At 58.9% G+C, this 23,631-nt stretch overlaps 5 protein-coding genes across 5 annotated transcripts; 3 read left to right on the top strand and 2 right to left on the bottom strand.

The window, feature by feature from the left end:
- PLICBS_000433 (uncharacterized protein) lies at positions 1-1,814 on the top strand (the record flags this gene model as incomplete). Its single annotated transcript, XM_018318572.2, has 4 exons — positions 1-492; positions 550-800; positions 855-938; positions 998-1,814. 4 exons carry the CDS (start codon positions 1-3, stop codon positions 1,812-1,814), a joined length of 1,644 nt encoding a protein of 547 aa, XP_018184097.1.
- Positions 1,815-4,665: 2,851 nt separating this feature from the next.
- PLICBS_000434 (uncharacterized protein) lies at positions 4,666-6,648 on the bottom strand (the record flags this gene model as incomplete). Its single annotated transcript, XM_018318570.2, has 5 exons — positions 4,666-4,817; positions 5,153-5,330; positions 5,739-5,855; positions 6,190-6,320; positions 6,441-6,648. The coding sequence occupies 5 exons, from the start codon at positions 6,646-6,648 to the stop codon at positions 4,666-4,668; spliced, it is 786 nt and encodes a 261-aa protein (XP_018184095.2).
- Positions 6,649-10,041: 3,393 nt separating this feature from the next.
- On the top strand, positions 10,042-13,547 carry PLICBS_000435 (uncharacterized protein; the record flags this gene model as incomplete). The annotated part of the gene is made up of 5 exons (XM_065599601.1): positions 10,042-10,615; positions 10,951-11,033; positions 11,189-11,577; positions 11,646-11,739; positions 11,853-13,547. The coding sequence occupies 5 exons, from the start codon at positions 10,042-10,044 to the stop codon at positions 13,545-13,547; spliced, it is 2,835 nt and encodes a 944-aa protein (XP_065455673.1).
- A 2,082-nt stretch (positions 13,548-15,629) lies between these two features.
- Positions 15,630-17,853, top strand: PLICBS_000436 (uncharacterized protein; the record flags this gene model as incomplete). The annotated part of the gene is made up of 6 exons (XM_018318568.1): positions 15,630-15,781; positions 15,837-15,905; positions 15,957-16,460; positions 16,557-16,790; positions 16,840-17,126; positions 17,183-17,853. 6 exons carry the CDS (start codon positions 15,630-15,632, stop codon positions 17,851-17,853), a joined length of 1,917 nt encoding a protein of 638 aa, XP_018184093.1.
- A 2,176-nt stretch (positions 17,854-20,029) lies between these two features.
- On the bottom strand, positions 20,030-21,043 carry PLICBS_000437 (uncharacterized protein; the record flags this gene model as incomplete). The annotated part of the gene is made up of 3 exons (XM_018318566.1): positions 20,030-20,368; positions 20,422-20,644; positions 20,706-21,043. 3 exons carry the CDS (start codon positions 21,041-21,043, stop codon positions 20,030-20,032), a joined length of 900 nt encoding a protein of 299 aa, XP_018184091.1.
- Positions 21,044-23,631: the final 2,588 nt, after the last annotated feature.

A 23,631-nucleotide genomic window follows, 5' to 3' on the forward strand; every position in this document is an offset into this window, starting at 1 on the left:
ATGGGTTCAGAACTGGGTAACACGCCCGACACGAAGCCCGAGGTTCGCCTCGATGGCGTCGGCGTCTTCTACATCGTCTTCGCCATCGTATGGACGCTCCTCCTGTTCGGCGGCATGGCCTTCCTCTGGATGCGCCGCGACATGCCGATCCTTCGAATCCGCGGTCTTGGCTTGTCATTTGCCGCCGTGTGTCTCCTACACGGATACTGGATGGCCGTCACTGTCGCCTATGTATACGGCCCTCTCATGCCCGAGGTAGCCGAGTACTGGATCATGGGCATCTGGCTGCCCTTCGGCGTAGCGCTCTTCCAGGCATCCAACAGTCGCTTCCTCTACGTCGCCAACGCACAGAAGAAGTATGTCAAGAAGACGGTTGATGTTGGGTGGAACGGCGAGCGACCCCGGATTCGCAAGACCCTCGTCGCCCGCTGGAAGATGCTCGACTACAGCTTCAAGATGCTTCTGCTTGTCGGACTCGGCATGGCCTTCCAGGTAAGAACATGTTGCTCGCGCCGTATCTGGTGAAGTCGGTCGCGCTAACGATGGCAGCTTTTCCTCACCGTCTTCATGTTTCTCGTGTCGCGCAAGTTCCACGCGTCTTTTGGCATCGCCGGCACCGAGGTTACTGGTACTCCCATGGAGCAAAAGACGGCTCAGGGCCGCGGCTGGGAGTGGTGGCCGTCGGTCTTCTGGCAGCTTTTCTGGGCTTGGATCGTTGCGCCCATGATTCTCTGGCGATCTCGCGGCCTCCGTGACACTCAGGGGTGGCGCACGCAGACCATTGCCTGCTGCCTTTCGGGGTATGTTCATCGGATGACGAAGTCTGCTCATCCCATTTGACTAACTGATTGTAGACTCCATGCCGCGCCGATGTGGCTGATTGCCCTTTACGTGCCTGGCATGGCACCAGTGAACCAGTACTTTATTCCTCCCATGTGGTAAGTACAACATCTGATTTGCCCCTGACTCGTCGGGCGTTGTTTCTCACACTTTGAAGGATTGTGCTGTCCATCACGTTCCTGGAGATCTTCACCGTCTTTCTGCCGTGCTGGGAGGTTCGCAAGCAGAGGGTGCTTTGCCAAGAGACTCTCGACTCGATCGCCCGATGGGAGTCTCGCCAGAAGTGCGCTCCGGCCGGAGCGGCCAAGTCGATTCACTCCAGCACCACGGCGTCTTCGTGGGCGGGCCGGACTAAGGCCGCCTCCGTCAGCAGCTCGGGCGGCAGTATCCTCACCATGGATGCCCTGGAGCATACGCTTGCCAAGAATCCCGAGCCTCTGCAGCACTTCTCTGCGCTGCGTGACTTCTCCGGCGAGAACATTGCCTTCCTGACGCGGGTCCGCGAGTGGCGGGCGACGTATCTCGTTCTCGGCAAAGACTCTGACCGGACGCTGGAGAAGACGGAGAGCGAGAAGGACTCGACCACGACGGACAAGCTGTCACGCGAATGCTACGAGAGCGCGCTGCGCATCTACATGGACTTTATCAGCAGCAACAGCGCCGAGTTCCAGGTCAACCTGTCTTCAGCCGACTTCAAGAACCTGCAGGCCGTCTTCGAGCCCGCGGCGCGCATCATCTACGGCGAGAAGGGCTCACCCGATCCCGCCACGCCCTTTGACGACACGCCACGCCACAACGACACGGCTGAGCTGATTCGCTACTGGGGCGAGATCCCCGAGGGCTTCAGCGACGGCGTGTTTGACGACGCGGAGATGAGCATCAAGTACCTGGTCCTCACCAACACGTGGCCCAAGTTTATCAAGGAGAGACGGTCATTTGACGCGTCAAGCAGCGTGGAATCTGGGAGGCAGTGATGTGAGAAAGACATGTGATTGTTTTACGGCGCGAAAAGGGAACAGGAGCAACGCCCGCTGTATGTTATCCAGGGATACAACATGAGGGTTCTTATAAGATCTAATGCCGCGCTGTCGCCACCCCAAGACAGCTCGTAGCCTCGACTCGACTCGACTCGTCCGCTCGCTCACTCGCACACGCACTCTCAGCGTGACAACCTTGCTTTTGCCACCATCCCTCTTCCTTTTTCTTCTCCGTCATTCCTTCGCTAGCGTTGTGTCCTCATCGGGACCCGGGGTTTGGTGATGCGGTCTGGTCTGGTGGTAGCCAGAGAGACTTTGAGTAACATTCGCTGTACATTTTTTCCCCAACCCGAAGAAAACAGAATATTATTTTGACAGGTCATATTCGGATCCTGTCTTTGAAGAAAACGCAAGCCAACAACACGTAGCAGCACAGCTGAAAATCTGAAGGGGCCGACGCCCAGCTCTGGTGGCGTCGACGATCTTGCCGCCCTGGCGTGAATCGTGTCTGTGATGTATCGGCGTCCAAGCAGACTAAGAGAGAGACATCCAGCCCTCCTTTGAGGGCTGCGCGCGATCCCGAGGGCCAGGTTGCTGGCGACGTGGACAGAGGCGTATTAGCCGATTTCACGTTCCAGAGCGACGATGTCACTTGCCCCTCCTCACGAACCCTGGCTTGTGCGCGCGCGATGAGGTGAGGTCTGTTTATGTTTTCTTTTGGCATGGACGAGGGAGGGTGTGTTTGCGTGGCCTGCGAATTTATTTTCTTTCGAGGCGGCCGCAGGGAAGTCGTGATGACTGGAGGGTCACGTATCTCAGATGAGACACGCTCTCGTGGCACAATCGGGCCATGCAGCGTAGCGTGGCGCGCACGAGTTGTGACGCATGGTGCATAACTGGCCACATGCAGCTCGAGTCAGTTTACTCGTCCCATATGTGCTCCGATATCGATCGCGCGTCGAGAAGCAATCTGCAAGCTGTCAAACTGATGCCCGAAGGATGAAACGCGGCGGGTTAGAGGACGGACTGAGGGCACAGTCCCCAGGGTCCCGCCTGGATCCGAGGATCCACGGCGGCCCGGGAAGGTCGACGGGGGGGACTCCGCGGGTCGAAGATCTGTGGCCCCCGTTGCTGAAGGTTTCTTGCATTGTGTCGAATCTGCGACGTGACCGACCGCTCAGCATGCCAATGCGGTCCACGATGCTTCGGCGTGACGAAACAGCACCCAGCCGGCGGCGAGGTCCGGGTGAATGGGCGACCTGAATTCGGCGCCTCGTCCGGGGGCAAGGATCATCGAGGGAGCTTTCAGTAGTCGCGGCGACAGGAATTGAGACGGCGAACAGTTCAGCCCTCCCCAGCGCAGGTTGCCCGACCCGAGGCGTCGGGCAATAGCTCCGGATGGGCCGGTCGAGTCCGCGGACGACATGCCAACTCATGAGAGTTCAATCTACGGCAGCTCGTGGCAACACGACCATGTCTCAGACGCTGGCAGTCACTGGGACGCTCGAGGGTCGCAAACACACCACTCCACCGGAGTCCAGGCCTCCCTCATCCATCCATCTTGACCACCAGATGCCCGACTTCAATCAACGCTCGGAGGACGACGAATGGATCCGCAGCGACGATCCATGTTCTCCTCTGCCATTGTGCAAAGTCAGCAGGATCAAATGGCATTTCGCGGCGGTCGAGTTCCGTACGGCCGATCAAACCGTTACGACTTGCCTCTACGGTTCCCCTTCGCCCGTGTAAGCTGCCCTATTCACACCCACGACGAGGCAGAGGGGGGTTGTGTTGTTGTTGATGAGGGGCGACGCATGCCGCGGTTGAGCGCATGGATTGCACGTATTGTGCTGAATAGATAACAATCCCAATGGCGATTCCAGCCCGATTACGGAGGGCGGTTGACAATGGAGATCTCTCTCGAGGCAACCCACCCACCCAGATGCACGTCGGGGCGAGGGCAGTGAAGGGGGGGTGTGTAACTGAGTATGCGGCCCCCAACCGTTCCCCGACCCCCTGCCCGCCCCCTCCACAACACGCACTCGCGCACACACACTCTGAGCAACAGGCTGCATTGCACAGCCAGAAGGCTATTTACGTACCTGCTGTTATGGCCAAACCATGCATTGTTGGGTCGCAGGCCGTGTTGAGCACAGCCACGTGGTCGTCCTCTGCCCAGGGACGGCTATGCCGTGAGACGCACGCACTGGGTGTCATTCAAGACGCTGGGCTCGCCCGTTGGTCGATGCAGAGGGAAAGCGGAACCCGCGCGCAGGCGAGCCTGCAAACAACTGGCGATTCCCGGCGTCAAGAATAGAAAGAAAGAATAATTCAGGGTCGACCACAGGGCGGGGTTGTGCCGCCGTTGCGGACGGGGGGCCCTGCCTGCGACGCCGGCCGGGGGGCAGTGACCCAGTTGCATGGACGCATCGTCACCCATTCAAACCGTCTGCGGAACAGACAGGCGTCTCAAGAGTCGGTTGGCTGCTCCCGCTCGCCTGCTTGGCATTCTGCTAGTTGCTACGGAATATTCAACGTTTGCTGGTAACGGCACAATACACATGACACAATACACACTCGAACCGGGGAAGCGAGCAACAATGTGCAACCCCCACCTCCTGTCCGGCGGAGATGGTGTCCTCTTTGAGCAGGTCACGGCCCTAAACTCTGATCGAACGCACTGCTGCATCTGGATTTCTTCAACGGTAGGGCAATGCAGCCGTAGCGCAGGCCGTGCTCTTGGCAGGCAGCCTGCAACATGAACTTGACAACGCAAACATGGCCGCCACCAGACCACCACCGCATGCACGCCGTGCAGGTGCAGCCCCCCCTCGTGCTTCAACACTAGCTAATTGGGGGCCCCGGGTGGCTGGGCCCGGCTGCCGCCCGACTTGTTCCGCTTCGCCAGGAAGTCGTCGACCCCTCTGCGCTTCTCCTCGGTTCCGAACGTTGCGTAGTAGAGGTTTCTCTCAAAGAGATCGTCGCGGCAGAGGCCGTCAGCTGCCATTGAACACGCCCACCGCTCAGACTCCCCATTGGAAGCGGGGGAGTCGAGGGGTGGACTCTCATGTTAGCGCTGTGGGTTCCGTCCAGTTGCCGTTCGTTGGGGATACCGCTTTGGGTAATACGCGGGCTGTGCTGTGTGAAATGTGTGCAGGTGATGATGGAGAAGAAGGGAAACTCGATGATAGCGTCGAGTCAAGTTTTGTGTGTGCGTTTTTCAACGGCAAAACGTGATGGAGCTGGAGATGAAAACATGAGGTGGGAGAGACGCAAAAAACGAAGATCGGAGTCCAAGGCCGAACCGACAGACAGACAGATTTGAACGGACGTACCTCTGCATATGGCTTCTTTAGCAAACTGCAGCGCCTCCGGCCCGCGCTCCCCAAGGCCGGCGCCGACGTTGATGGCATGCTGGAGCAGGTCGCCGTCGTCCACGAGGTCGCACAGCAGCCCGCATGACAGCGCTTCTTCGGCCGCAATGGGCCTGCCGAGGAGGATGGTTCGCATGGCCTACAGGGAACAGAAAGAAGAAAAAAAAGCCCGCACGTCAGTCTCAGTCTCGAGTAGCACAGGGTGCGGAGAAGCGCTGGGGCGAGAGGCTGGGGAGGGGAGGGAGGGGGGGTCCAGCACTAGAGGCGCCGACGGGCTCAAGCTCGTGTCTGGCGGCCCCCAGTGATGGGATGATGCTTGGTGTTGTTGCTCCCGCTGCTGCTTGCTTGCTTGCTTGCTCCGCATATGCACAGAACGACGCACCCACCAGCAAGCACCAGCAGCAGCAGTAGACTTGTAGGTCCACCACCACACGGCACGGGGATAGCGGGTGGATACAAAGCGGGCAAGGTTCCAGACGCCGCGAAGAACAGCGGCTAACAAGGTCAAACCAAGGAAGACGGAGTGCAAAAAAAAAAAAGAACTCACCATGTACTTGCCAACCGCGGCCGTCAGCCGCTGCGTGCCGCCAGCGCCGGGGATGAGGCCACGCTGGGTCTCGGGCAGGGCGAAGTAGGCAGACTTGGCCGCCACAATCAGGTCGCACTGTTGTCGCGAAAGGGCGTTGCATTAGCCTCTCTCCGATATCATGGGGGCAGCACAGCACAGGGCGGCGGCGGGCGTGCACTTCGAGGCGCGCGCCGCCGCATCAGCAAAGAGCGACAGCACCCTGAGCGTCAGGCGGCGGCGGCGCGCAGCACGCAAGACGCAGCCCATCAACCAGCTGCAGGATCGTGATCAAAATCTTACCATGAGCGCGAGTTCAAAGCCGCCACCAAGCTGCAAGCGGCGCAAGAGACACCACACCACCCCCTGTCAGCCCGAGGCAACCTCTCGAGTCGAGGCATATGCAGCTCGCTCAAAGGGGACGCTGTCTCACCGCTGGGCCATTGACGGCCGCGATCACGGGCTTGCGGACGGCTGCCACGCCGGAGCAGAGATCCTCCAGGTAGCGACACGATCGGGCACCTGCCGAATCGAGGGCTGCGATGTCGTTGAGATCCGCGCCCGCTGTTTTGCGCGTGCCAGAGATGGTTCCGTGTCAGCAGACCGTGTGTTACGTGCAGGTAGATAGATATCGGGGTCTGTCCGTATGTGTGTGTGTGTTACATGCCGTTCGGAAGTACATACCGCAGAAAAAGGGCCCGTTGCCGGTGATGACGATGGCCTTGACGCCCGGGTCGGTCGACGCCGTGGACAGCGCGCCGAGAAACTCGGCGATAAGCTGCCTGGACAGCGCGTTGCGCTTGCTGGACCGGTTCAGGGCGATGAGCCTGACGCCATCGACGGGTGACGTGGCTTGGACGAGACCAGCAGCAACAGAGTCAGATCCAGACATGTTGGTAATCAGTGATCAGCTGTCCGGGGGCCCGGAGCGCGTAGCGTAGCGTCAGGTATCGGCGGCGGCGCGGGGACGACGAGGCAGCACGAGCTGTGCGAGTGTGAGATGCGTCTCTCGTTTTCGGAACCACCTTGTACGTACCTTCTGGTAGTAAAGCCAGCAAAACGGACGAGGAGGAGGGCGCCAATGAGAAGCGGTGGCGGCTAACGGGCAACAACGGTGTAAGAGTCTCGCGGTCTGGTATTCCGGGCAGAGGAAAGGGAATGATAGCTAGCATGTAAGAGCGGGCGGGCGGCGGCGAACGGACGGCGAGCGGGGGAGCCGGCTTCTTAGATGGGTCCCCCGGCGAGATCAACCCGACCTGAGCGGGGGGGTCGGCCATGTAGTTGCTTCGTAGCGCTGTGCTGCTGGCTTTTCGCGAACTGGCGGTGGGCAACGTCGAGGGTGGATCGGTTGAGACTCTCCCTCTGCCGTGAATGGGGCAAGCCATGTGCCGGCCGGGAGGCAGATTCGACTCACACATTCCATGCGTCTCGGAGGTTCACGTTGGGGCGGCCGGGAGGGCGGGCGGGCGACGGTGCGGGCGGTTGGTGCTCCACGACTCCAGTCAGTCAGCTGGCTTATGGCCTCACCACCGGGAAAGCGACGGTGATGGGCTGTAAGCAGTGAAAGTGATATTGTGTTGCTCTCCCGAGTCAGCATAACACAGCACAGCACAGCACAGCCCGCGCGACGTGACGACTGATAGCTTCATGTTGGTATGATACAGTAGCCATGATGACCCCCATCATTGACGTTCCTGATGCGCAAATCGAGGTTCCTCGGGTCCAAGGCATTGGCCCAAAAAGGAAGTGAAAAAAGCAAAAAATCCAAGGCACGATTATGCGCCTTGACGGAACGGGGTGAGTTGACAGCCCACCATACCATTACCATACGGCTGTCTGGCGACAATGCACATACCCAAAACGAACAGCAAAAAGAAACAACTGATGCCGAGCTAGCAGTAGAGCCCAGTTCGCCGGGATCGCCCCCAGTACACGCCCGGCGCGCGGGGGGTGGGCGAGCTTCATTCTTTTCATTCATTCATTCAATCGTCATTGTGTGATTGCCGCGCTCGCTCTTCCTCAACTCAGGCTTCACGATCAAAACTCAACTCATACTCTCAACAATGAGAACGGGCGCCGGTCCCTTGTCTGTCAACCCGCGCCGAGGTCCAACCTCCTCCCCCCCCCCCTCACCTCACCTCACCGTCACGCTCAACACCCCCCCCGGCCATCCCACAAGCAAAAGGCCTCACTACAATACAGTGCTCGCTCGCATTACACACACTCACGCGCACCTGACAGGACGCAAAAAAACCCGCCTCAGCCGTATCCACTCGCGGCCTGCAGACTGCCCAACATGAACAACAATTGTCCTTCATGTGCGTCGACCAATCCGTACAATCTAGCAGGCCGACGGGTTGTCGTGAATGCTTGCAACTCCATGTACGTTGGGTCTTGCGCTGTCCAGGGCTGGGCTCATACCTGCACGCCCCTCCATCTTTCGCCGTGCATGCATAGCCCCTCCCCTCACGCAGTCGAGCGAGCGAGTCCGTTGGAGTTGAGCAGCTGCTCCAGCTGCTAGCGGCAACAGCAGCAGCAGCTTCTTGCGCCGCCCTGCTCCATCCTCGTGCTTGGGGAATCGTCAGCGTGCAGGCTAACAATGCATGATCGAGCCGGTCCCTGGCAAGCGACTCACCCAACGCACAGCACCAAGCCTCCTCAAGACCCCCATCTATCCATAGCGCACACGCACATACGTATGTATGTACAGACATGCGTATAATGTACATGCTCACATACGTGCTCAACACGCCACCACGGCCACCGCAGACGCACCTCAGCTCCCGTGGTCCCGGCGAGGTGGGACTCTCGGTCACTGGTCGGTGCAACAGAAACCCTCGACGACCACCAGACCCTTGTCCCCGTGCGGTGGAGCAGCCAGGCTGAGACGCCGACGGGGGCGCCGGATTACTTGTTCGTGCCCTCTTCGATCTCGCTCCGTCGCTCGACTCGCTCTCTCGCGCAGCTCATGGTTCGAGCAATGTCTCACAATGGACGCCCGCCTGGGCGCAACCTGCCTCTACGTAAGAACGAGTCAGCAAGCACTAACCCTAAAGTACCCGTGTGTACAGTTTACAAGCAAGCTGCTGCTCGTCTGCGTGGCTTCAATCGTCGTTGCTCGATGCTCCTTTTGGCACACACACAGTCGCAGCTTTCCCCTTTGGGGCCTCCGGGCTCCAGACACGGCATTCCTCCCGGGCCCTTTGTACCTTTCTTCCTTCTCTTCATCGGCCGCCCGGGTCTGTCCTCCAACGTGCCCCGGCTTGGCCCTCAGCCCGTCGTCGTCGTCGCCGTCGCCGTGGTCCCTTGGGCTGCTGGCCCGACCACCGCAACCATGACCAGACACACGGGACACACGCCCCTCCGTCCGCCGCCCGTCCGCCAGCCCGTCCGCCCGCCCCCGTCTCCGCCTTGCTCCTCCTTCTGCTCCTCGTCATGCTCTTGTGCTTCATCCTGCTCGATGCTTTCCCTCTCTCACACACACACCACCCACGCCCCCTGGCGCGGGCAGGGAGGATGAGTAAGAGGGGAAGGGCTGTCGGAGCTTCCAAGGGATCCCCTTGCAACGTTGAGTCGTTGGACGACACGCGCACACGCAACAATTAGACGAAGCCAGCAAGGCAGACGCAAGACGCAGACGGAGGAGACGCAACGCAGACACCCCCCTCCCCTCCCCTCCTTCTCCCCATTCACGCCCCCCGGAAGGTCTCCGCTCCCGGAATGCGACAACAACTAACACGGCGCTCTATTGTGCTTTTCGTACGTACGGCCACACAAAGTGCTCTCGGCAATCGAAGCTCGCATGCTCCACAACCACACCCGACCGACCTACCCCCATGCCATGCCATGCGCGCTGCCCTGCCATGCCATGCCATGCCATGCCTTGCCCATACCATACCTCCCATGCCTCGCCTCGCCGCGAGTGAGCACCTCCGCCTTCCCCATGTCCGCCTCCTTCGTGCTTCACATGGAGCCGCCCGCCCGCCCGCCCGGCCCGTAGTCAGGGTTGCCGGGACAAAAGGGCTCGTCTGGTTGGGCTGGAACTGCCCTCCGCCTCGAACAGCTTCGCACAACTATATAAAGCCGCTCCCCGTCGCGGCTGTGCCACGAGGCAGCATGCAGTGAGCACGGATCATCCAACGGCTTTCGGTCTTCCCTCCCGTCAACGTCCCTGCTCTTATTTGCTATGGTCTTTTAGACCTTGGTCCCTCTGCCTGCCCTCCCCCTCCATCCTGCCGTCTGATCCTTCTCCTCCTACCCCCATACCCTCATCCTCTTAGACATCATGGCCGTCATGGGCCCAGTGTCCAGGAAACCCTCGCCGCGGGACGTCGAGTCCTTCACCCGAGGTGAAACAGTCGCTTGTCCCTTCCCGACCCTCACCGCCGCCTTCTACCACCACGCCGCGACATACCCGTCCTACGTAGCAGTTCGCGATCTTTCCACAGGTGTCCCCCGCGAGTTGACATACCGTGAACTTGCGGGCCATGCTCAGATTCTTGCCTTGAGGCTTCGCGCCCTCGGCGTGCAGCCGCATCAGAGGATACCCCTCGTCGTCAAGCGTGGTCTGGAGATGGTCGTCGGTATCTGGGCAATTCTCTCGTGCGGCGCCCAGTACGTTCCTCTCGACGGCGGAGTGGTGCCAGACTCGACGGTCCGGCACGTTGTCGAACAGTCCGAAGGCGAAATCGTCCTGTGCCTCGCCTCGACGGAGCACCGAATCCGAAATCTCTTCCCTAGCCTCACTCCCGTGCTCATTGACCAATGCATGGCCAATTACCCTACCGGCGCCTTCGCCGCGGACCACTGGATCGATCTTGCGACTCCCGATGCAGGCTGCTATGTCATTTACACATCCGGTGCGTCTCATATAGCGCCCGCTCAGATCGAACGAGCCCCCCCTGCTCATCAGCTTGCAACGTCGTACTGACGCTATCGCCCATTTCGCATAGGGACTACTGGGAAGCCCAAAGGCGTCGATGTCACACATAAAAACGTGGCCAACCTGGTCTGTCTCTACCCAGGAGGGCTAGGGGTCCGTCCAGGGATGTCCGTCGGGCAAGTCCTCAATATAAGTTTCGACATGGGTAAGCCTCAATGACCCTGGATACCTCTTTGCCCTTGCCCTTGCATGCTCAATTTCACGATCATGTTGTGCGGTGCGCGAGATGGACCCCTGCTGACTGTAACATAGCCGCGTGGGAGATCTTTGCATGTCTGTGCAATGGTGGCACCCTTGTTGTCCGGGGTTCCAAGTGGGAGCCCACCATCCGGGAGGTAAGTTCACGGCTCATACTGTCAAGGCCCCCAAATCTGGTCCTACTGTTCCATGACAGGATCTCGTCTTGTCCTATCCCAGCCTTCCCATGCATCGCGCCTTATATCACACTACATCTGGCGCAACCCACTGACTCCTGATGCACCATGTACAGCTCGACGTCCTCATCTGCACACCAACCATCCTGTCCAAGTACCACCCCTCCGTGTACCCGAAGATCAAGGTCGTCGCCACGGCCGGCGAGCCTACCTCCCAGGACCTGGCCGATCTCTGGGCCACGCATGCCACCTACTGGAACTGCTGTGGCCCTACCGAGACGACCATCGTCAACACCATGTCCAAGCATATCCCCGGCGAGCCGACGTCCATCGGCCGGCCCACACCAAACAACACCGTCTACATCCTCGACGAGAAGAGCGACCCGGTTCCTGTCGGCGTTGCTGGCGTCATGTGGGCTGGGGGCCACGGCGTCACTCGTGGCTACGTGGGGCTCGAATCCAAGACAAAGGAGGCCTACATTCCTGACAAATTCGCTGGCGACGGGTAAGTTTGTGAGAGATCCGAGCGCTCCAGCTCGCCGGTACCGGGCTAACAGAGGGATGTCTCACCAGATCGCACATGTACTGTACCGGGGATCTGGGCCAGTGGAGACACGACGGGAACATTGACATTCTAGGGCGCTGCGACGACCAGGTTAAAGTCAAGGTGAGTCGAGTTGCCCTAGTGACTGACGTCTCGTCCCCTCAACCCCTGTCCGCCTGCCCCGGCGATGACTTCGAGTCATATCTATGAACGCCCGCTCACCCCTTTTGAATCAGGGATTCCGTGTGGAACTCGATGGTGTCTCCTCGTCGCTGGCATCCGCGCCGGGGGTCACTCGCGCCACGGCGCTCCTGATCGACGGAGACATTCACGGCTTCATCGTCCCGTCAAAACAAGACATCGAATCTGTTCTCCAGCACGCACGCAAGCTGCAGCCGTACTACGCCATCCCGACCAAGGTCCACCAGCTCGACGAATTCCCCACCACCCCCAACGGCAAGATTGACAAGAAGGCGCTCCGGGCCCTTGCTCTGGAACCTGAGCGGCCCGAGTCCCCCGAGAAGACCGCCAGCGACTGCGGAACATTGGTGGAGACGCGCTCCATCTCCTCGACCTCGACCCTCACTGCCGATCCGGAGAAGTTCGATCTCTCCAAGGAGATTCCCGACAAGGGTGTTCCGCAGCCCTTCCGCGGTCTGCGACACAGGATCCTCATTGTCTATCGCACCTTGTTCAGCTTCATTGGCATCGTCAACATCGGCGCGCTCATTGCCCTTCTTCTGCTGCATGCCGGACCGGAATGGCTCGGCACCCTCACGGCTGCCAACATCGTCACGGCGGTGCTCGTCCGCCAGGACATGGTCATCAATGTTCTCTACACCATCTTCTGCTCCGTGCCCAAGGCGGCGCCTTTGGCTATCCGTCGCCGATGCGCCAAGATCTACCACCTCGGAGGCGTTCACTCGGGCGCAGGCGTGTGCGCAACTGCTTGGCTGCTGGCATCTACGGTCCGGTCGACGATCGCATACGCGCAAAAGAACACCACGGACTCGCCCGCATCCATCTTCGTCTCCTGGGTGTTGTCGCTGCTCTGCTGCACCATTGTGGGCTTTGCATACCCGACCTTCCGCAAGAAGTATCACAACACCTTTGAGCGTCTTCACCGCTTCCTCGGCTGGACCGCCCTGGCTCTGTTCTGGATTCGCACTATCCTGTCCGTCTACGACGCCACGCCCGCGGGCGAGGACCTCGGCATTGCGCTCATCCACAGCCCTGGCTTCTGGATGCTCGGAATTGCAACCTGCAGCATTGCCTCCTCGTGGTTCTGGCTTCGCAAGGTCGACGTCGAATCCATTCCGCTGTCGGATCATGCCATCATGCTTAACTTTGGCTACACTTTCCCGGTGAACGGCAGCTTCACACGCATCTCGAGGCGGCCTCTGCTGGAGTGGCACTCGTTCGCGACTATCCCACAGCCGCAGGCGAACGAGCTTACGAGCCAAAGGGGGTACTCTCTTGTCGTCTCCAACGCGGGCGATTGGACCAAGTCGTGCATCCGCAACCCACCCACCAAGCTCTGGGTCCGCGGCGTACCTACCTGCGGCGTCATGCGCATTGCCACCCTTTTCAACCGCGTCGTGGTCATCGCCACCGGTTCTGGTATCGGGCCGCTTCTTGGACACATCAGCCAGCCCAGCTGCCCGACGCAACTCATCTGGTCAACACCGAATCCTGAAAAGACGTTCGGCAAGGCCTTGCTCGACACCATCTTCAAGACAATCCCGGATGCGGTTATCCACGACACGAAGATCAAGGGCCGGCCTGACCTCGTCAAGATGGGATACAACCTTGCGAAAGAGTTTGGCGCTGAGGCCGTCATCATCATCGCAAACGAAAAGATCACCAAAAAGGTCGTATACGGCCTGGAGACGCGGGGCATTCCCGCGTATGGGGCTATCTGGGATAGCTGAAGGGCATAATTTCTGTCGCCTTGTGGGCGCTCATTGACTGGGAGGAGTGAATATCCTACTGTGCATCTGGGAAAGCATTGTGCTTGGGTCTCATCATCTGGCGTGGGGGGAGCATTGGTTTCATTTGGTGCGGTCTGGTGCATCTATTTGGCCCTGACGAGGCATGGTATCTATGGCGGCGCACATAAAGCGCTTCAGCCGCCCTGCAGATAGGCGGACACTGTACATACTGAGCCGCTAGCAGGCAGCTACTTGAGAATTCGAACATTATTCCCTCCTTACCCCTCGAGGGGCGACATCAGCATGAGCACGCCTGCAAGTCCGGGCCCCTTCCGAATCAGGACGCGGACCGATCCGCGGCGCCCCACAATTCCGGCCGACCCCGAGTGGGGCCGGTGCTCCGGCGACGGGCGTCCAGGGTAGACACTGGAGCTGACAATCATTCCTGCATGGCATCAAGGGGGATGAGCTGACTCGGCCTGGTGACGGAGGGGCAGAGATCGCGGCCACCTTCCGAGACGCCATCTTTCGATATCTTCGTACCGCATTGGTCTGTCCGCCGCCACTCTCGTCATGAGCGGCGCTCCATCAGCCCTCAACTGTCTCCGGTCTCTTCCACTCGCTAGCGAAAGCGAGAATCATCTGACGTTCTCGCCCCTCCTTGCGTGGTCGTCTCGCCGACAACGAGACGAACAAGGCATTCGCCGAGTCTTTGATGACGAGCAGTCACTTTTGTCTACACCCACTCTTCAACGCTGTGGCTGTGTCGTTGGAATTCCATGCTCCGGGGTATCCCGGGGAGCGAAACATGTGCATCCAACAGGTGGCCATAGTTGGGAGCGTAGAACTTTGTTTCTGGGGGCGACTTCAAAGCCGCCCTTTTGCCTTCGCAGGCAGCCTCTCATCCTCTCCGGGGGAGGCTTGCAGCGTGGAGTGCTGCGGAATGTGACAGCAATTGGTGGTTGCAGCTGCAGCAGCACGCGTTGGGGGCTGAGGCAATGTCTGAGATGAGGTCGGCGGATAGCCACGGGTGGTGTCAGAACATCGGCCAATCCAATTGGGTCGAATCCGTCGAGAACCCAGAGAACTGAGACCAGCGGATTGTCGAGAGCTCAGAACGCAATACAACGGGCGACTAGCTGGGGAAGCTTATCGTGGCGTCCACCGTTCGTCCATTAACGGAGGCGGGCGCACGACTTTTCGTAATACAGCGTACTCGGTACACAGCTTATAGCAAACACATGGGTATATGCTGCACCAGTACTTGTTCGGACAGTACAGTACGGGGCTCGCGGCGTGCAGCATTCCGAAACCGTACACACCCTCCTGCGTGCAAGACGGCTACCTACTGCAGGTACTTCGTACACAGTACGCCGTCGCTTGACGCCGTCCCCGGTCCAAGCGTGGCGTGTACTTCGTAGAGGCCCTGTGAGCTGCATGGGCTCGGGAGAAGTGCGCGGCTCGTCCCGCCCCAACCACGCCGCTGCCGCAGCTCTCGCGCCACACCATCCCATACGTAGGTGTATGTAGGGGTGAACCCGGCACGCGGGATGCCCTATCGGCAGTTGTCAGTAGCACCGGCTTCTGTTGTCCCCGCTCAAGCTGCAAGTATGCTCCAAGTGCTGCATGTAGGTGCAGGTGGAGCGCCCGTACGACTGCAGCCGCCCGCTGCCAGTGTGGAGGCCATGTTGCCGGCAAATGACAGGCACTGTGATGTCGGCCGTCCGTTGTCCGACGACTGTGCCGCCGCAGGTATCTGGCTGGTATGGAGCCACCGGGCATGGTTGGCTGACTTTGAGACCGGAGTCGGGAGATAAAATGGCGGCCGACCGGTCCACGTCGGGTGGCTTGACCAATCAAGACCTGCCCAGGATCGGCCCCTAACAAGACTCCGGGCCCCGGGCTTCCGCCTCAGCCGATGTCATCCAACGCCGGTCCCGTTATCACGTTTGTCAACTGTCAGGAAGCAAAGTGGCCGTCGAACGCGTGAGAGACGACCGGAGCCCGATCGTCGAGTACATGACGAAGAGTCCAGCTTGAACTTGAGCGTTCGACTGCGCAAATCGCCATCGCGTCGGCGCCATGGACACGGATCACGAGGCTCACAGCATGAGCCGGACCGGCCCAGACGGAGGAGGTGCGAAGCCTCGGGCGTGCGCCAACTGTGCGCGGCTCAAGATCAAGTGCCGATGGCCGGAATACGGAAACGGGAATCCAGATGCTGCCTGCCTGCGGTTCGTTGCGCCCCGGTCCGGCATGTCGCCTTTAGACTAACACCCATTCACCCAGCTGTGCCCGTATGAAGTTCTCATGCCACGTCCCGGCTGCAACCCAGAAGCGCAAAAGGGGCAAATCAACGTATGCGCGCGACTTCAAAGCTCTATGAGGGTAGACGCTGACCACTAGCAGGCGTGTAGCACAACTCGAAGAGAAGCTCGATGGCATCGTGTCGCTTCTCGCCGCCCACAGGCATCTGCAAGCCAGTAGCATGTCTCCTACGCCGCCCGAACCGTCGAAGGAACCCCGCGAGAGCCCACGTGAGGCCGTCCGCCCAAATAATGCGAACTCAAGAGAACCGTTGGGACGCGACGTGGAGGACCTGTCTGCAATGTACAGACTGTTTCCGGGCTTCTCGCTTACGGGCGAGCAGGCGACGGCGTACCTCGAAATCTACCAAACGGAACTGATGCCAAACTTCCCGTTTGTTGTCATCCCGCCGAGTATGGATGCTCATGCGCTATACTCCCAATCCCCGTCACTGTTTTGGGTCACCATGGCCGCGGTGGCGCCCCAATCTCTGGCAATCCAGGAAGAGGTGCGCAAGTGGCTACGACAATACATAGCCGAGCACATGATTGTCAAACAAGAGAAATCGCTTCAACTGCTTCAGACTCTGCTGCTACATATGGCATGGTATGTTGTTGCACAAGAGCCAAGACGAATCCACCAGCGCCCTTTGATGGACCGCGACCTCGGGAACAAGGCTGACTCGATCGAACCTACATGTAGGAGCGATTACCATTACTACGTTTACTCGGATGCGACCAACTTTCTGCAGTTGGCAATGTCACTCGTCATTGACCTGAGATTGGACAAGTCCCCCGACACGACCGGTGTCATGCCGAAGTCGCTGCTCGGAGAGACCTGGACAGCCCTTAACAAAGGCGCGCCATACCGCCTGGGAGTGCCGCACACGCTTGCAGAGAAACGCGCCGTCCTGGGCTTCTACCACTTTTCGTCCATGTAAGACAAACTCTCATCTTCAATGCGTGCAAGGCTGATCTCGAAGAAGCGTGTCTCTGCTATTCCGCCGTGGTGCCCAGCTGCCTTGGAACCATTACCTGAGCCAGTGCTGCGACTCTCTTCTCGACGCCCGGGAGTACGAAGGCGACATGTATGCCGTGGCGCTGGTGCGAATGCAGTGCATTTCCGACAGGGTTTCTGGGTTCTTGCCCCCTACTGGGACGGGCGACAGGGACAACAGCGTTTACCGCCCGCCTCTGGAAATGGCCATAAAGAGTCTCCGTGCTGAACTTGACAGGTTTGCTCACAGCCAGCCCGCCTTTGTCAGCCATAACAGTGAGCAAGGCACCGTACGTAAGGGGCGGAGGCAAGATTGCTGATATATGTTCTAGATGTCTTTTGGGCGTACTATCACGGGCTGGTCATGCGCCTGTACGAGCCGATCATTTCGATGCGAGTATCCCCAGCATCCAGCTCGGATACCTTCTCATCAGAGACGTTCCAGAGAACGGAGTCCTTGTGGAAATGCCTGGAATCTGCCGCAGATTTCTTTGGTTCCCTACAAGCGATTCCGTCGACGCAGCTGCCGCTGCTGCCACTCACCGCAAATGCTCTGCTTGCTCTCGTTGTGGTGACCACGTCTCGCCTTTTGCTCCTGGAGGTTTCAAACGACTGGGATTCAGCTCCTGCTCGGCGAAAACTCGACTTTGCCGCCGCCTTGGACCGGATCGCAGACTTGTTTGAGCAAGCCGACCGGTGGGCTCAAGGCGCCGGCAGACGCCGTCGGCCGCAAGAGGATACCGAGAACGCCCCTTGCATGTATACCTTTAGGCTGCGGTGGGTTCGGCAATGGTACCTTTCCAAGATCTCGCACAGCGACATGCCCCATCAGCAACAACAACCACGAACCTCAGGCGCGCGACCGGCTCAAGCTCTAACGGCGAATCAGTGGGGGGACGTGAGCCTGGAAGATATGGACATGGACTTTTGGCCTGAGTTGTTCTATGGACCGATTCCGGAGGTGACACTGCCAACTCCTCCCGTCATGGGCTGGTCCATGTAGGTGGAACAGGCATTGCACATGTATGCAACGTGCAAACGACTTTCAAGTGGCTGCGGTCGGGGTCCCACACTATTCTCAAGATGCCAAACAAGGACCGGAATTCTCGGGACTGTGGATTGCTCGCTTGCAAAGGCTCCAGGCGTTCCGCGGATCCGCGCCTTATCCCTTGCAGCTCGTGTCGTCTAGCTGGTGGAGCCCTGCATGGAGCGAATGTATAGCCATGGGCTCGCTCAGGCAACAAAGAGCATGTTTAGCAGGTTTATGAAGTACCGCACTTCTCGTGGTGGAAAGGCACACGGGAGGCTCGGGTCGTGGTCGGCTGTGCGTCCGTAGCCTAACTGCAACGCCCTACTTCTGAGAAGCTACAACGCAGAGGGTCTGATGTCGAATGCCATCGGCGTGATAAATTCGGTGAAGTCCCGCGGGACATCATGTAAGAGTACATTAGAGAGAGCGCTTCTACGGGCGTGCCATGTGAGGCGAAGCATGTACAGCTGGAACGGCCACGTTGTCAACTGCTGCACGCTTGCTGTAGTATGGGACTTTCTTCTCTGTTCTTGCATAATTACAACTCAATTTTCTCCCGTAGTCCGTCTATTGACCATTCGCCCTAACATGTCCCCTTCGCGGCACTGGTTGTGTACTTGAAGTCGTGCGTCTCCGATGAGGGACTGTAGGTGGCAAGCTGCGTCCCATCTCACCCACACGTACCCTAACCGTAGATTATTGACAGCCTTCCCCATGCAAGCAGACCCTCGGCTTTTTGATGTCGCGCGGCGGGTGGCGACCTCGCTCGTAAGGAGGCGGCAAGTCATACCGCGGGTGCGGACCCTGGGTACCTTGGCCCAATGCTGGATCGCCCTTTGACGGCGACTCCCCAAGCTGAGGATCTCCGTTACCCCGACGATAGTATTCCTTGGGGGGTATGTAACTCTGAATTGCTGGCAGGCCAAGCTTTGGATTCTTTGGCTTCCCGTCTCCGTGGCCCGAACCGCTCGAACCACCCTGGCGGCCACGAGACTCGGCGTCTGCGATGTCGGTGTCTCGACGATAGTATTCGTCCGGGGGGATGTAACGCGGGATCACTGGCTGGCCGAACTTTGCGTCTTTGATATCCCGCACCATGTGTCCATGAGGTTTGCGATGTTGGCCCTCGCCTAGCTGTGGTTCTCCGAAGTTCGGATTCTTTGGCTGCGGCAGCGCCGTGGCTAAGACAGCTAGGGAGCAAATAGCGACGGTGAGCTTCATGTTGTCGTGGCTTGGACGAGGGTCCCTGATCGAGAGGTACTGTCAAACTCCAGAGTTTTATGCCTTGAATCACGGTGGCAATTCAACGAAACGAGTCGTACGTCGGCTTGGCCGCGCCATCTCTTATAAAGGGATTGCGATTCAATCCAATTGTCAGACGACGGCAGTTGAGTGTCTGTCATGTAGGCGAGATTCACGTAATGTGCAGCGATCATCCAAAGGCCCGCCCTCACCTACTCCTAATTGTTTGCTAATAGACAATCTGACCCGGAGCCTCGGGGGCATTTGTCAATTAGGCCCCGTAACAATTGACGAGCGCTATACAAGGTGCTCACCAGAAAATAGCCGGTAGCAGGTACGCACCGATTATGACATGACTGCCCGAGAGACTATGTCTCAAGATGGATGTTGTTGCCGGACGAAGTTTACGAGCGCTCCTAGCCTGCTGTTACAAGCTGCCTCACTGTTGGGCACATCAGCTTGTGACGTGTTCGTCGGTGACCACGAGTCGCTGTCTAGTCCTTGAGCCTCGAGCCGCGCCGTGCGTCATTGGCCTTGAGTCGAAGCGGGCGTTATGTCCTCACACAGCCAACATGAATACACGTGCCGACTCAAGCATGAGACATCGGGCCAACATTCCCCTCTACAACTTCACCACAGAGGTGGCGGTTGCGCTGTGAGAGAATTGCAGGAGAGCATCAATGGGTTCTGAAATGGCATTGGCCGTGTTGGTAAACGTAATGAACGTCCGAGTACTATTATCTATTCGCTATGCCTCCACACGTGTCTAATTTCGTGTACCTTCGTAACTTGATCGCTACCAGAATTGGCACGCCCGCTAATTACATGCAGTCATTTACTACCCTCCACCGTAGCCATTTGCGGTGGGCTCGTAGATTCGGCTCTTGCATGCGAGGAACCAGGAAATTTACTGGCCGCAGGTCGCATCGTAGAGCTTGGTCAGCTTGCACTGGGGGAAGATGGGGCTGAGCTCAGAGTAGAACTCCTTCGCGGCGACCTTGCCGAGGGTGCAGATGGGCAGGCCAGGGCCGCCGAAGGAGTAGGACTTGCAGCTGGGAACAGCCAGGCAGCGAGCCTTGCAGGCGGCGAGCGTGTTGTACTGGAGGCTGGCCTCAATGGTGGACAGGATCTTGCCGCACCCGACGACGCCGCAGCGACGGGTGATGACAGACGTGGCCGTGGCGGCAACGTTGGTCGTGCTGGTCGAGGTCTCGGTGATGGTCGTGGTGGGCGTCTCACCAGTCACCTGAGTGGTGTGTCAGCTAGGATTGGCATTTTCAAGAGAGGATGTAAGCTTACCGTGTTGGTGAGGGTCTGAGTCGAGGTGGTGACGGTAACGGTCTGGTGAATCGCGGGCGAGGGCGACGAGATGAAGCACGAGCAAGCACTGCTCACACGCTCGGCCGGGTAGCTGGCGGACAGCCACGGCGGGTAAGCACCATCACCGCGCTTGTACGGGCCGGCCGGGGGGATCGTGGTGTAGACCGTGACCGTGTCAGTGCCCGTGGTCACGGTGGCGCCGCTGCAAGTTGTCAGAGCCGGACTTTATATAGCGCGTTCCTGAAGGGCTTGATTGGACTTACACAACAGCGTGGTCAGTGATGGTGGCAGCCTCAGGGGTGACAGTCGCCGTGTTGTAAGTGGTAGCGACGGCGTAGTCGGTGTCGGTCACCGTCGACTGGATCCAGGTCGAGCAGAAGGCGCTCGCGCTGACGCTGTAGCGGGCGTCGCGCAGGTTGCGGAGGGCGTTGTCGGCATTGCAGACCTGGCCCTGGGGGTTGGTGGTGCGGCCGAAGATCTCGTTCTTGACGGAACGCTCCGAGAGAGTGTTGGTCGTCTCGTCGTAGTAAGGCTCCGACTCGGCGGGAAGGGCAGCGGCAGCGGCGCTGACCGCGAAGAGAGCGAGACGCTTGACTTGCATTTTGACGGCTGTGTTTGGTAATTGGTCCTTCGAAACAGGCAATTGAAGTCTTTGAGCAGGCCTCGTTATTCGGGAACTCTTGCGGGGTGGTTGTCTGTCTCAATATCTGGTAATCGGGGACGTGCCCTTCCTTTTATACAGGATTAAATGGCCCAGCTGAGTTTCAACGCCATGCTTGCAATCCTGCGAGTTGCCCGCACCGATCTCATTACACGCAGCCCAGTTGCGGCTGGGAGTCCCACGAAGCCATCGTGGTGACCGGGAGCCCTGGGGCCAGCCTGAGCACTGCCGTGTTCCTCGCGCGAGATCGCACCGCCAGTCTGGCACCCGCGTGGTTAGAGTGGAGGCCCCGGATGGGGCAATATATTGATTGTGGCTGCTCTAGGTTGCCCGACGAATCTCGTTCAGGGCACGCCCGGCAGGGCTGGTGGACGCTCGTGGAAGCTGAAGCGTTTAGCCCAGGCAACTATTGGGACGTCTGCCCTACCGCAGCCTCCCCGTCGGCGTGGGTGAGGTGGCAGACGGCAAGGCCTCCAATTGGCCTCAAACTCCGGCCCCGTTTGGATCTCGACTCGACATGTTTCCTTTTCGGGAAAGGGAACCTGGACGCCCAGGGGCGGGCAAAGCGGGATGGGCCTCAGCCGCAACTCAGTTGCTAGACCCGTTTAGGTTGACATGCCTGGACGAACAAGTGACAATGAGTGCTTGAGGACAATGTGCACATTGTTTTCATGTCGCTCTCAATTAGGAAAATACCTTCCATGATGGTGTGCGTACTTGCAAATGTTAAAGGTTGCTGCAAAGAATGAAAAATGCCCGAGTCTTTGCCTCTCTACCGAGCTCGTTGAGACTGTTGTAAGCCAGCATTGTGACCATACAGCCAGGATACGAGACCACACGAGCGGAGCTATTCGTCCTGGCCCGCCAATGTTCTCCCCAAAGTGGCACCAAAGCGGAAGCCCAAAACAAAAGCCCAATCCCCGAGCCATCTCTCCGTCCGGCGTCTCCGACGACCCGCAGATAACTGATGTGGTTTCTACTTTAGTCTGTGACCCTTGCGTTAAGCATAAGCGCCCGCATCTCTCCGAGCCCGGACTCCGCTTGCCTGCCTTCCGTCCTCTGGTACAGCCGCCAATGCGTTTGTCATGGTGCCGCGCCGGCATCTGCCAGAGCGTGTGAGTGGCTCACAACACCAGGCGGTGCACGACCACAGCGGCCTTGTCCCAGCGTGAGAGGCCTCAATCGATAGCGCCCACGCCGGCACAACGTGGCTTGTGCGCTGCGGTGTCGCGTCACCGCGTCGCCCTGTCCCATTCTGGACTCGCTCAGAACCATTGAACCGCTTGGAGTCGTTCCATTTCTCTGTAAACGGCTTCGTGCCGTTAAAAACTGAACCGGAACCGGCATGGCCTCGAAAGCTGACCGACAAGCCGAAAGCCCGACACTGACGAGGCCCTCGGAGCACCATGCACGGTTATTTTGCCTAAGTTGCGAAGCGACAGAACATGAGGCCTGGATCTCACAGCGGTCAGCTTGAGCGGGCCTGCCCGCTTGACGTGTCATGAAGCTTTGCTGTTGGTTGGCCGGTATCCCACAGTACGAGTCACCTAGTCGCAATCCGTCTGGCGCCGGCATACACCGAACAGCGCTCTCGTACGAGGCTATGTGGTGAGGGTCCGGCTTCTGAAGCCACGATGGTCGTTTGTCCTCGTACATGTAGCGAATGGCAGCTGCAACCAGATGCCATTGATCTCGTCAGGCAGCCCCAAGCTCGCCATGTATGCCTGAACAGTTATGCTAGCGATCGCTTCACCTGCTAGGCCCAAGGGCAACGTCCGATGGCTTGCTTAAGGCTCGGCAAAACCGTAAGACGCTGGAGGTACAGCGGCAGCTCGCTTCGACACATGTCTCATGCGCAGCGGAAGGTTTTCCCTTCACGTTGTTCTGCACGCATAGCCAGCGCACTGAAAGCTGTTGGCACTCTGGGCTTCCCGATCTGCTGATACACCCTGCAGCCGCAACTTCCTGTGAGGGTCAACGCATGTCTTGCTGCGACGATATACAAACCCACACGTTTTCAGCAATTGCACATCGCCAAACTCACGCATGAAGTTGAACGCTCCGGTGCCGAAGAGCGTGTAGCCGTCGCGTTTGGCCGATGATGTGCAGTCAACGTTGCGCTGCGCGGCAAAGCCACCATCCCGTAGGCAAGACATGGCGTTCTGCCACACGAAGGCGAGCACAGCCCGTTCCTGGATGGCCCCGACCTACTCACGCCTTGACCGCTCACATCGAGGGTGCGGCGCCGCCACTAAATTTAATGCCCTCGCTCGAGCCACACCCGCCCATGCGTAATCACACCCGGACCAGTCTTGTGTTTTGCTCTTGCCCTTGGTGATGCTGCCAGCTGAAGTTGTCGGTGAATACAAGAGGGAGTGGTCATTTCGTACGTTGTGTGACTGTCCAGTCACTATTATTAGCTAGCAGCCAGATGGTCCGAAAGCAACGGTACCTGAGACACCTGCCGTCGTCGCGTTAGGCGATAGCCACGTGAACTGTCACTGTCGAAGTTGTCGATGCGCATTCAA

The sequence above is a fragment of the Purpureocillium lilacinum genome (genome assembly GCF_023168085.1).
Source record: "Purpureocillium lilacinum CBS 284.36 DNA, scaffold_1, whole genome shotgun sequence".
In the NCBI taxonomy this organism is placed as follows: domain Eukaryota; kingdom Fungi; phylum Ascomycota; class Sordariomycetes; order Hypocreales; family Ophiocordycipitaceae; genus Purpureocillium; species Purpureocillium lilacinum.